General features: G+C 40.9%; 1 protein-coding gene across 7 annotated transcripts in view; it reads right to left on the bottom strand.

Annotated features, from left to right (window-relative positions):
• Window positions 1-8,862: 8,862 nt before the first annotated feature.
• Window positions 8,863-12,535, bottom strand: part of GALNT11 (polypeptide N-acetylgalactosaminyltransferase 11) — a 66,309-nt gene continuing 62,636 nt past the window's right edge. For 6 of the 7 annotated variants that reach the window (XM_004430591.3, XM_087433366.1, XM_087433346.1 and 3 more), the window contains 3 exons: window positions 12,017-12,121; window positions 9,838-9,975; window positions 8,863-9,584 (listed from right to left, as the gene is read on the bottom strand). In XM_004430591.3, the coding sequence (XP_004430648.1) occupies window positions 9,453-9,584; window positions 9,838-9,975; window positions 12,017-12,121 (375 nt within the window). In that variant the 3' untranslated portion in view covers window positions 8,863-9,452. The remainder of the gene's footprint in view (window positions 9,585-9,837; window positions 9,976-12,016; window positions 12,122-12,535) is intronic. The other variant, XM_087433357.1, reaches the window with a different exon arrangement.

The following is a 12,535-nucleotide window of genomic DNA, read 5'->3' as shown; positions in this document are numbered from 1 at the left end:
GCTCAGGGGAGGTTTCTTCCTCTTGCCCTCAGGCTGAGTGGTGACTGCCCCCACCATCGCTCATCCCTCAGGAAGTCCCTTCAAAATCCCAGAGAAGCGTGCCTTCTGTTTCCTGATGGGACCCCAACGGACAGAGGAAGGAAAGACTCTCAATTCTTGAAGCAAATTAATAGATTACCTTTCACGGTGTAAATTAATACAGTACTGTGTAAAAATACTTGATTAATGTTTTGTGATTAAAATATACATATTTATCCTTAAAAACAAAAGAGGTCGAGAGAACAAAGAAAAACAACTCTAAAAGATGTTTAGGTAGTTTACAATTTTTTTCTCATGAATAATGCTGTGATGAACACTTTCAGATATGTACATTAAGTAAACTGCATTAGAGAAATTTACTGGACTTGAAAATAGACTTATTTGGGGATAATTTTAGATTTATAGAAAAGTTGCAAAGATGATAATACAGAGTTCCCAAATACCCCTCACCCCATCTGCCCTAACGTTAACATCTTGCATAACTACAGGACATTTGTCAACACTAAGAAATTGACATTGTTACATCACTACTAACTCAAGTAGATGTTGTTCCGATTCACCCGTTCTTTTTTTTTTTTTTATAATTTTTTTTTTTATTTATTTATTTTTTCCCCCAAAGCCCCAGTAGATAGTTGTATGTCATAGCTACACATCCTTCTAGTTGCTGTATGTGGGACGCGGCCTCAGCATGGCCGGAGAAGCGCTGCGTCGGTGCGCACCCGGGATCCGAACCCGGGCCGCCAGCAGCAGAGCGCACACACTTAACCGCTAAGCCACGGGGCTGGCCCTCACCCGTGGCTTATCAATCTTTTGATAACGTCCCTTTTCTGTTCCAGGATTGATTCCAGAATACCACATTGCATTTGGTCGTCATGTCTCCTTAGTCTCCTGATATGTGACAGTGACTCAGGTTTGCCTTGTTTGCTGTGACTTGACAGTTTTGATTTGACAGTTTCATTCCTCATTATGCTCGTTTTCCTTTAAAATTTTTAGCACATCGAACATAGTTATAACAGCTCTTTTTAATACTGTTGTCTCCTAATTCTATCATCTTTTTCATCTCTGTGCCTGTTTAATTAATTAATTGATTGATCTTTTTCTCCTGGTAACAGGTCACATTTCCTGCCTTTTCCATGTCTAGTAATTTTTATTGGATTCCAGAATTTGTGCTTTTATGTTGAGTGGTGGATTGTGCTGTATTCTTTTAGAGTGTTAGACTTTATTCTGGCAGCAGTTAAGTTACCTGAAAATCAGTTTCCTCCTTTTGAAGCTTGTTCTCAGAGCATTTTTAGGATGAGTCTAATTTAGCCCCACCTCTGAGGTTATGGCCCTTTGGGGGAACACACTGGATGCCCTGGGTTTTCAGTGAGGAGCCTTCACTTGGCTAGTGGTAGCTTAAATGATTCCTTGCCTGTGTGATCTCTGGGAGTTGCTCAGTTTATAGCTTCCCAGTACTTGTTCTGTCCTTGGAACTTGTTCTCGGCCCAGTCTCACGGAGTCACAACTTTACCTGTGGACAGACTGGTACACAGCCAGACTCAAATGGAGGCCCCATGCACATTTCTGGGCCCTTACTCTGTGTAGCCCCCTCCGCCCCACATTCTGTGCTGCACATTCTACCTCTGTCCTCCATCTCAACTCAGCAAGACCACCAGGCTCTTGTTGGGTCCCCTCCCTGCACAGTAGTCTGGAAACTGTCTCGGGGCAGAGAGCTGGGATGAGTCTGGGCCACCTTGTTTCTCAGGATACCGTCCTGCAGTCCCTGTGATCCCATATCCCATGTCTGAAAAGAGTTGTTTCATGTATTTTTTTCTACTTTCCTAGTTTACCCCAGGAGGACAAGCCCAGATCCTCTTACTCCCTTTTGGCCAGAAGCAGAATTTTCCTCTTTTCTTTTTGACTTAAACATTTTTCCCTCTTGTCTATTTTCTTTAAAAGCATTATTCATCATGTTTCTTTGCCCCTGTGTTCCTCTTTTTTTTTCAATAATTTTTATTTATTTATTTTTCCCCCAAAGCCCCAGTAGATAGTTGTCTGTCATAGCTGCACATCCTTCCAGTTGCTGCATGTGGGACACGGCCCCAGCATGGCCGGAGAAGCAGTGCGTCGGTGTGCGCCCGGGATCCGAACCCGGGCTGCCAGCCTCGGAGCGCACGCACTTAACCGCTAAGCCACGGGGCCGGCCCTCCTGTGTTCCTCTTTATTCTTCATTTCTAAAATTACTTTTTAAATTTCACATTTTTGCTTCAGTTCGAGTTCTGTCACATTTCTGTTTTCAAATTCTGCTTTATATTATCATTTCATGTTACTTACTGTCTTTTGGTTTGTTTTGAACAAGCATGTTATGGTTTTGATCAGTTCTGTGAGCATATCTTTCTGGGGTACTTTCATTCTTTCTTCCTCACATCACCTCAATTTTTTTTTCCCCTATTTGATGCAGTGGTCACAGGACCAGGGCTGCAAGTACAAGGGCTGTAAACAGGGATGATTTCTAAACAAGAAACTATCTTTTTAACTTTTACGTCAGAATTTCTAAGGGCCTGCCAAGGCAGGATGTACCTTCAACCCCATCTAGCAAAAGTGGGGCTAACAGTGAATGCGGCTATATTGCCTGGTGCTAAAGATAGCCCACTAGCTCTGCACCTGTGTAACCTTACCCTGTGTGAATGGGAATGCAGAGGGGGATGGACTTACTAGACTAGTATTGCTGCGTGCAGTGCAGACCAGCACAGTGACCGAGCTAATGACCCTTCCAAAGGTGAAAAAGTTTGGTTATAAATGGAAAGAAGGAAAAATAGTAGCTGAGGGTAAAGGAATGAATAATGGTTATATAATGAGGGAAATCCAATATTACATTAACACCTCAAAAGAGGCTCAGAGCAAGAGATGATACTGTCTCTTAGCTCGATTATACCAGATGCCTGAAGGGACGGAAGCCGTATATTGCTGGGGCCACTCCTGCTTTTGGAACCTGATCAGATGGAACAGAAGCCTGCAAACCTGAGTGGCCTCGCCCTGGGAGACATTATATACGATACGATGATGGACCAGATAGTTATTAATGACTGAATCAGATTCTAGTAATGTGCAAGCATCTTTTGACTTTTATGGTTGTTTTGCTATTACGGATCCATGTTTGAGGACCAGGGGGTAAAGTGATATTGTGATTTATAATAAGAAATATACGTTTGGTCTTCGTCCTGTAATAAGTAATATATATTTGGTCTTGTCCCCATTTCTGGCACGGAGCTCCTAAACGCTTGGAATTTCCTAAGTGAAGAGAGCCATAAAGGTATCTTTTGTTATGTTCATGTAGTGACTTAGACCCCATCTAAGGATGGGGGCTGGTTGCCAGGAGAGCCAACCTTGTGATTAGAGGGTTGGAACTCTCAGTCCCACCCCCTGACCTCCAGGGAGGGGAAAGGGGCTGGAGGTTGAATCACTTGCCAATGCCAGTGATTTAATCAGTCAGGCCTACGTCATGAAGCCTCCATGAAAACCCGACAGGACTAGGCCCGGCTTGGCGGACACGTGGAGGTGCTGGGAGAGTGTCATGCCCAGCAGGGCATGGAGGCTCCAGGCCACTTTCCACATACCTTGGTCTACTCATCTCTTCCGTCTGGATGTGCATCTGTATCCTCTGTCATATCCTTTTATAATAAACCAGTAAGCATAAGGGAACTGTTTGTCTGAGTCCCATGAGCCGCTCTAGCAAACTAATCGAACCCGAGGAGGGGGTCCTGGGAACCTCCAATTTATAGCTGGTTGGTCCGAAGCACAGGTGGCAACCTGGACTTGCGACTGGCATCTAATGTGGGGTGGTAGCAGTCTTGTGGGGCTGAGCCCTTAACCTGTGCAATCTGATGCTATCTCCCGGGAGACAGTGTCAGAATTGAATTGAGCTGTAGGACACCCAGCTGGTGTCACAGAGAATTGCTCGGTGTGGGGAAAACCGCCCCCACACTTGGGGACCAGAAGTGTCGGAAGTGAAGTGTTCTGCGAGAGTAGTCAAGGAGACACACAGGAGGGACAGACACAGCAGGGAGGAACTGGGTTGTTCCTTACACGGGAGATGGACCCAACTGGGTTTTTCATAGTAACTGTATGGGATTCGACCTTGATCCTCTTCCACTGCCCATGTGATGAGAAGTTAGTTTTCCTGAACTCGAAGGAGGCGTATCCAGCCTTTCTAACCCGCAGAGCTCCCTCCTCTCCGGTTCGTGTGATCTTCAACACGGTAGCCTGCTGCGGAGACTGCCTGGCTTTGCTTCCCTCCTCCACTGGCCAAGTTTCATCTGTCCTTTTTCTCTAGGATCCCTGTCCTACTCAAGTTGTACTCCATTCCCAGAAGTTTCTCCTCAGCCTGGGGCCCTGAGCTAGAAAGAAGCCCTGGCAGTAAGTTTCAAGAGTTCAGAGGAACTGATGCTTCGGCCCCTCACGCCCATCCACTCCTCCCAGGTGGGGAAATCCTCCCAGGCTCAGTTGCTGGTCTCAGACTCACCCACCTCATTTCCAGTTAATACCTGTTGCCATTTTGGGTTCTCTTATTCTTGGATCACAGATGCTCTGTTGTGCTTCCTTTTGCTTTCTGCCACACGCGTGTCAGTAACCCACAGGTCTTAAGACTATGAGTTTCCCCTGCCCACTGAATTTGGAGAGTGTGAGGCTACCTTGTCACCTACTTTGAAAATGCTCCCCTTGGGTTTGGCTGTCTGGCTGCTCTCACTGTAATGGGTATTGACTGGGGAGATCCAGAAGTGATGCTGCAACAACCTTCTCTGCTGTTTCCTCCCAGTCCCTCATGTCCATCTTTTTGATCTTAGCCATTTTAATGAGTATAAAGTGGTACCTGACTGTCGCTTTAATCTGCACTTCCCTGATGACTGTGACACTGAACACCTCTTTTCATAATGCTGACCCATTTATACATCTTTGGTGAAAGGTCTATTTGAGTATTTTGTCCATTTTGAAAATTGCGTTGTCTTATTATTATTAAACTTTAAGCAGTGTTTATACACTCTGGATGCAAGTCTGTGGCTTACTTTTTCATTTTCTCAATGGTGTCTTGAGCAGAAGCCTTTAACTTTGATTAAGTCCAATTCATTAAACTTTTATGACTAGTTCTTTTAATGAGTTAAGAAATCTTTGCCTATCCTAAAGTCATGAAGATATTCTCTTTCATTTTCCTCTAAATCTTTATAGTTTGTTTTTCTGTCTAGATCTGACCCATCTTGAAATACTTTCTGTGTATGGATAAGGCAGTGGTCAGATTGCATTTTTGTCCACAGGGATATAAACTTCTTCCACCACTCATTTGTTATATTTCTCTTTCCCTGGTGAATTGTACTGGTTCCTTGGCTGAAAATCAATTGCCCATACACATGTGGGTCTATTTTTGTTCCACCGATCAATTCATTACCCATAAGCCAATACCACAGTCAGTCTTGAATTGGCGCAAGTCCTCCCACTTCATTCTTTTCAAAATTATTTTGGCCACTCTTAGTCCTACGCACTTCCATGTAAATTTGAAAATTAGATTGTCAACTTCTACAAAAAGCCTACTGGGATTTTGATGGAGGATACCATTACACCTGTAGATCAAACTCTGAAGAATCAACATCCTAACAATATTGAGGTTTTTTTTTTTTTTGTGAGGAAGATCAGCCCTGAGCTAACATCTGATGCTGATCCTCCTCTTTTTGCTGAGGAAGACTGGCCCTGGGCTAACATCCGTGCCCATCTTCCTCTACTTTATATGGGACGCCGCCACAGCATGGTGTCACAAGCGGTGCATTGGTGCACACCCAGGATCCGAACCCGGGTGCCGAAGCAGAGCGTGCGCGCACTTAACTGCTTGAGCCACTGGGCTGGCCCCTATATTGAGTTTTCTAGTCATGAATATAGGATAGTTCTCCACTTATTTAGGTTTTCTTTAATTTCTCTTAGCAGTGTATTGTACTTTTCATTGTACAAGTCTTATACTTTTCATATGTTTGATGCTATTGTTAACTGCAGTTACAATACCATTATTTTCAATTTTTTTTTTTTTGTGAGGAAGATCAGCCCTGAGCTAACATCCATGCTAATCCTCCTCTTTTTCCTAAGACCGGCTCTGAGCTAACATCTATTGCCAATCCTCCTCCTTTTTTCTCCCCAAAGCCCCAGTAGATAGTTGTATGTCATAGTTGCACATCCTTCTAGTTGCTGTATGTGGGACGTGGCCTCAGCATGGCCAGACAAGCAGTGCGTCGGTGCGCGCCCGAGATCTGAACCCGGGCCGCCAGCAGCGGAGTGCGTGCACCTAACCGCTAAGCCACGGGGCTGGCCCCCTTCTTATCCTTTTTAATACCTGTAGAATCTCTAGTGAACTTGCCATTTTCATTCTTGATGTTAATAATTTCTGTCTTTTTTTGTTTTTGACTAGAGGTTTATCAGTTTTATTGATATTCTTAATCCAGCTTTTGGTTTCATCAATTTTCTCTATTTTTGTTTTCTATTTCATTCATTTGTTCTGATATTTAATATTTCTTCTGCTTCTTTGCCCTTCTAACTTGTTCTTCTTTTTATATTTTCTTAAGGTGGAAGCTTAAGTCACTGATTTTAAACTTTTATTTTTTTCTAATATAGGTGCTTAGTGCTATAAAATTTCCAAGTACTGAGTTAGCTGTATCCTACAATCTCTGATATGTTGTGTTTTCATTTTCAGTCAGTTCAAAATAGGCTTTGATTTGTTCTTTGACCCAACCCACAGGGTATTGCGAAGTGTGTTATTGGTAAATTTTCAAATATCTGAAGATTTTCCAGGTATATTTTTATTATTGATTTCTACCACTGTTATCATTGCTACTGATTTCTAATATAATTTGCATAAGCTAAATTTGTATAAATTTAGAGACTTGTTGGGCCGGCCCTGTGGCTTAGCGGTTAAGTGCGTGCTCTCTGATGCTGGCGGCCCGGGTTCGGATCCCGGGCGCACACCGGCGCACCGCTTCTCCGGCCATGCTGAGGCTGCATCCCACATACGGCAACTAGAAGGCTGTGCAACTATGACATACAACTATCTACTGGGGCTTTGGGGGGAAAATAAATAAATAAATCTTTAAAAAAAAAAAAATTTAGAGACTTGTTTAATATCTTGGAATATGATCTATCCTGGTACATTTCATGTGTACCTGAAAAGAATGTGTATTCTGTTCTTGTTGGGGGGAGTGTTCCATAAATATTAATTATATCCAGTTGGTTGACAGTATTGTTCAAGTTTTCCATAACCTACTGATTTTGATTTTCTGTCTACAGTCATGTGCCACAGAACAACATGTCAGTCAACAACAGACTGCATATATGACAGTGGTCCCATAAGATTAGTACCACAGAGCCTAGGTGTGTAGTACGCTATACCACCTAGGTTTGTGTAAGTACACTCTATGATGTTCGCACAATGACAAAGTCGCCTAACAATGCATTTCTCAGAACGTATCCCCATCATTAAGTGACGCATGACTGTACTTGTTTTATCAATTATTGAGAGGTATGTTAAAATCCCTACTTATAATTGTAGATAATGTCTCTTGGCAGTTCTGACAGAACAATTTTGATGGCATGTACTTTGAAGTTCTGTTACTAGGTATATAAATGTTTGGGATTATTTCCTCTTAATGAATTGTCCCCTTTATCATTATGAAACAACTCTCTTTATCCCCAGTAATATTCTTTGCTCTGAAATCTCCTTTGTCTAATATTAATATAACTACTCTAGATGTGTTTAAATTAGTATTCAACATGCATATATTTTCCCATCTTTTTATTTTTAACTTATTTGTGTCTTCATATTTAAAGCAAATTTCTTGTAGGCAGGATACAGTTGGGTCTTGCATTTTTATCCAGTCTAACAATCTCTGCCTTCTAACTAGAGCATTTAGATCCATTTACATTTAATCAAATTACATTTAATGTGATTATTGATTTTGTTGGGATTAAATCTACCATATTGCTGCTTTTTGTTTTCTATATGTACCATCTGGTCTTTGAAGTTGAATGAGTATGTATGTGTGTATGTATGTATGTATGTATTTATTTATGTATGTATGTGAGGAAGATCAGCCCTGAGCTAACATCCACGCCAATCCTCCTCTTTTTTTGCCAAGGAAGACTGGCCCTGAGCTAACATCCGTGCCTATCTTCCTCCAGTTTATGTGGCACACCGCCACAGCATGGCCTGACAAGTGGTGTGTTGGTGCACGCCTGGGATCTGAACCCAGGCCACCAGCAGCGGAGTGCGCACACTTAACCGCTGCGCCACGGGGCCGGCCCCAAAGTTGAATGATAGATGAAATGCTTAGGATATAGGATATATTATTCTTCAACATGTTTTTTATATGATGCTTAAACTGCTTTGTGGTTCAAGGTAAAATAACTGAGAAAGTACCCTATATCATGAGATTGTGTCTCCTCTGAGATGTAATTTTGGTGAAAAACTCACATTATATTTGGGCATTTACAATAAATACAGACGATTCCTAAATTTATATCTCTAGCTGAAATATATCTTCTGAGATCCTGATCTCTATATCCAACTGCCTAATTAACAACTCTACTTGGATGGTCCACAGGCAAGTTTAATGTAAAGTATCCAAATTCACATACCTTCAGCTTCAAACTCACATAGTTTAAGCTAAGAAACTGTGAAACTTCCTTAAGTTTAGGGCTGCTACCTAGCTTATTGGTTCATCAGCCAAATCCAAGTATATGTCTTACCATGTATCACATACATAGGACAACTCAGACCAGAGGACCGAATACAAGATAAAAGAGCAGACAAAAAAATCCTAGGTAAACAATCAAAAGGATCTTTTATTTTAAATGTAGATCGTACCATAATTCATCAAAATAATTTATAATAGTTAACTGCCTCTTAAATATAATCTTATAAATGATGCCTTCTGAAGTTAAAAGTAACGTGGATTCAACCAGTTTGTTTAAAATTATCTATTTAGAACATGATAATAGAAGTAAAAAAAAATTAACTGTCTCCTATGTAGTCTTCTAAGAAAGGAAATCATGACAAGTTCCTGATCAGATAAATGCCATTCCATTATTAAAGGAGATTAAAAAGATGCATAAATAAATTTGACATTATTAGACATTTCAATTTCCTGGGTTTCATCCTTCTGTACAAACCTGACTCTATATAAAGAGTTAAAATTGAATTCTGGTTTCCTACCATAAGCAAGAAATTCCTTAACAGCAGCTCAGAAATGACCTTAATCCCTTGGTGAAACATACTTCTTCACCTCCTAATCGTTACTCGGTGCTCCAATCTTGAGCTGTCTGATATCTCACCTCTGCTAATCTTCCCAGGCATCTCCACAGGAGGACAAGTGTGATGAGTCACCATTCCAGCCATGGCGTCCACTTTAACCTTCCAAATGCCATTGTTGTGAGGAAGAGCCATCACAGATTGCCATAGCAACATAGCCTTTGTGACTCAGTGGATCAACCGCTCTCAGGCACTGTCCAACTGACACCTGGTATAGCCGATTATTCTTCTGAAACAAAGAGGTAGCAAGAAAAAAATTCCACCAGTTATTTGCTTTAACTTAAAAAACTTACTGCCAGAATATGGTAAAGAAGACACAGAAATCCAGAAGAGATTTGGCACATTTAAGATTACTTACTTAAGGGATACTACCAACTCAGAACTCCCTTCTACAAGGCAGAATGAGTCCATCTGCCACGTTCCCTCACTCAGCCTTGCTGGTGTCTTCACATCCTCCCATCATCACTATGTAAGTTCCTCACCCCAAAGGTCCACTGCTGGGATCCTCCGGACCCATGGCACTTCATGAGACGTGGTGGGTCTGATGAGCGAGTTTCTGACATATCCAGGCAAAGGAGATTATTTAAAACCAATTCATGCTCTTCATTATAAATCCAGATCTAAGGAAGAAAATAAAAGATCAAAACCCCAAATTTTGCTTTAGATTTTTGAAATTCAGACTGCACACCACTTCATGTATTTGTGGAAGAAGAATGGATTTATTCTGTATGGTCTCATAAAGTGGGAACAGACTCACGTACTAGAGTTACAGGGAGGCAGTATCAGCTTAGTTATCTGAAAGTGGAATGAAGGCAGGAAAAGGCAAGGTACAATTCCAGGAAGAAACCTAAGCAGTGGCTGAATTTTGTTAATTGAATTTAACGTAACTGACTGAATTTAATTGAGCACATGATTGCAGATCATTTCCAATTCTCGGATTTCACAATTATACAATGCTCTTAATCCCTAGACTGCATAAGAACTGGAGGAGCCCAATGAACCTGCCAGTTTGCCTTCTGTCGACAGAACACACGAGGCTCTCACGTTCATATTTCCCTCATGTTGGGCAGTGATGGCGTGCGGGGGCTGTCACATCACATTATCCTGTGGAATATTAGACTCTAACCCCAGATCATAACAACATTTGGACAGAGATTATGATTTCATCTTGACAGCCCAGAAGCAGGACTTTCGTTAGATGTGCAAATGATCTTACAGCATAGTCTTCTTTACGGTCTCTCAGATTATTTTCAGGAACAAAGAGCTGAAGTCGGCTGAAGTGGTCAAATGCAATGAAGAACTTATTCTCCAACATGTACCATCACCAAATCCAAAAGGAATACATTTTCTTCTATTCTGTGAATTATTTTACTCACTGCTACTTCTACCTACAGGCCCAAAATGTGTGTGTGCTGTCTCCATTAACATGACGAGACTCTCCACTGGTGCTATAATAGAACTTTCTGCGATGATGCTAATGTTTTATAATCTATGTTGTCCAACATGGGAGCCACAGTCCACATGTAGCTATCAAGCACTGGAAATGTGGCTAGCATGACTGAGGAAATTAACTGTTAATTTTATTTCATTTAATTAATTAAAATTTGAATAGCCACATGTGGCTAGTAGCTACGGTATTAGCCACTGGGACTCTGTTTAGTCACAACATAATACAGATACGAGAGTTTAACTCCATCTCCTCAAACTTCTTACATTTTCTGGAACGAACTTCAACAATCTCATGCCACTGTGATCTAAACCACCGAAACGTCACTACAATTTAACACTTCAGTGTCTACAACACTAACGCCTCTCATCCCCAGACATGGCACAAAAAAATCATGTTTTCCAGTAGGTATAACATCTTAGAAAGTGTGCATAAACTTTCCTAGAAATGTGTTCTATGAAATTTCAAAGGAGAGACTCTATCCCAAAAGCCCAAGTGTTCTTTTCATTCTTGGATGACAGCATCCCACCACTCAAGTGGAAATGAAAATTACTTACTTAGGACCTGTTTTGAGCACTGCAGTCTTGAGGCACTACAGCTAGGAGATTAGATTGCTGTTAGGTTATGCTGTTTTATCAGATATAAATCAGTTTGAATTACAGTTCCAAACCAAAGTAAGTTTCGCTTATTTTTAAGTCCATTTAATATCATTGAAAAGACACGTACAAACAGATTAAATTATGTGAATGAAATGAACTTAAATTTTGTTGTGGTTTCCTCTGATGAACTCCTAAAAGTCAGTTAGGAAAATACGATTTCAGAGAAAACTCTACCAAAGATATTCTGATTCATCTAATGCAGATTTACGTTCTTATCCACAAAGAAGGTACACTTTCTTTGCCATTTCTAACAAATTCATATAGCTTTCAATTCATTCTATATAATTCAAATTCATTCCATATAATTCAAATTCATTCTATATAATTGCTACTATGACAAACATAATAAGCAGAGGTAGGAATAATATACAAAGGAGACAAAAACAGTTGTATTAGATGATCTCTAAAATCATTCCCAACTTAAACCATATAATAAAGAAAAGTCACATTAAAATCTTGATGTTTACTCCTCCCTCCTCAGGAGCGACTGCTGGCAGCTCCCCTTCACTGAAGGACACGTTCCAAGGACTGGCTGTGCCCAGAGGCATCACTCACCTGATTTGGGTCACCATAGTCACACGCCTTAAGCACTACTAGGCCTCCCTTCTGACTTGGGCGGCTCTGGGCCACCAGACACTTGTTGGTCTGGAGGTGATAGAGCTGTAAAAGAAGAAATTGCTCTTGACAACCCAGCAAGCAAAGAGAGACCAATGTCAGAAGATGCCTTAGAATGCCAGAAAAGGTTTTGGATAAAATATGAAAATATTATTCCAGAGGTATGAATTCCAAGGTCACAAAAAGATAAGCATTTTTTTATTCTTAAACTCTAGCTTCAGTACACAGGAGCATCACAATAGGGATTTCAAGGTTATAGGCAATTTTAACAATATATGCAAGCAGTGTCAAGTAGAAATTCTACTTAATACTACCTACAAGTTTACTAATCTACTATAGGGGAAGAAGGAAATTAAAATATCACCTCTGCACTAAAGAACCTTAAAATGAAACTGAGGAAATAAGAACAAAAGGTATAAACCAGACAGTACATAATTAAATGTAATATACATCCTAAAC

This window comes from Ceratotherium simum, chromosome 1 (genome assembly GCF_057802395.1).
Source record: "Ceratotherium simum simum isolate JZ-2026a chromosome 1, ASM5780239v1, whole genome shotgun sequence".
NCBI lineage: Eukaryota > Metazoa > Chordata > Mammalia > Perissodactyla > Rhinocerotidae > Ceratotherium > Ceratotherium simum.
This window is presented reverse-complemented; position numbering and strand designations above follow the sequence as displayed.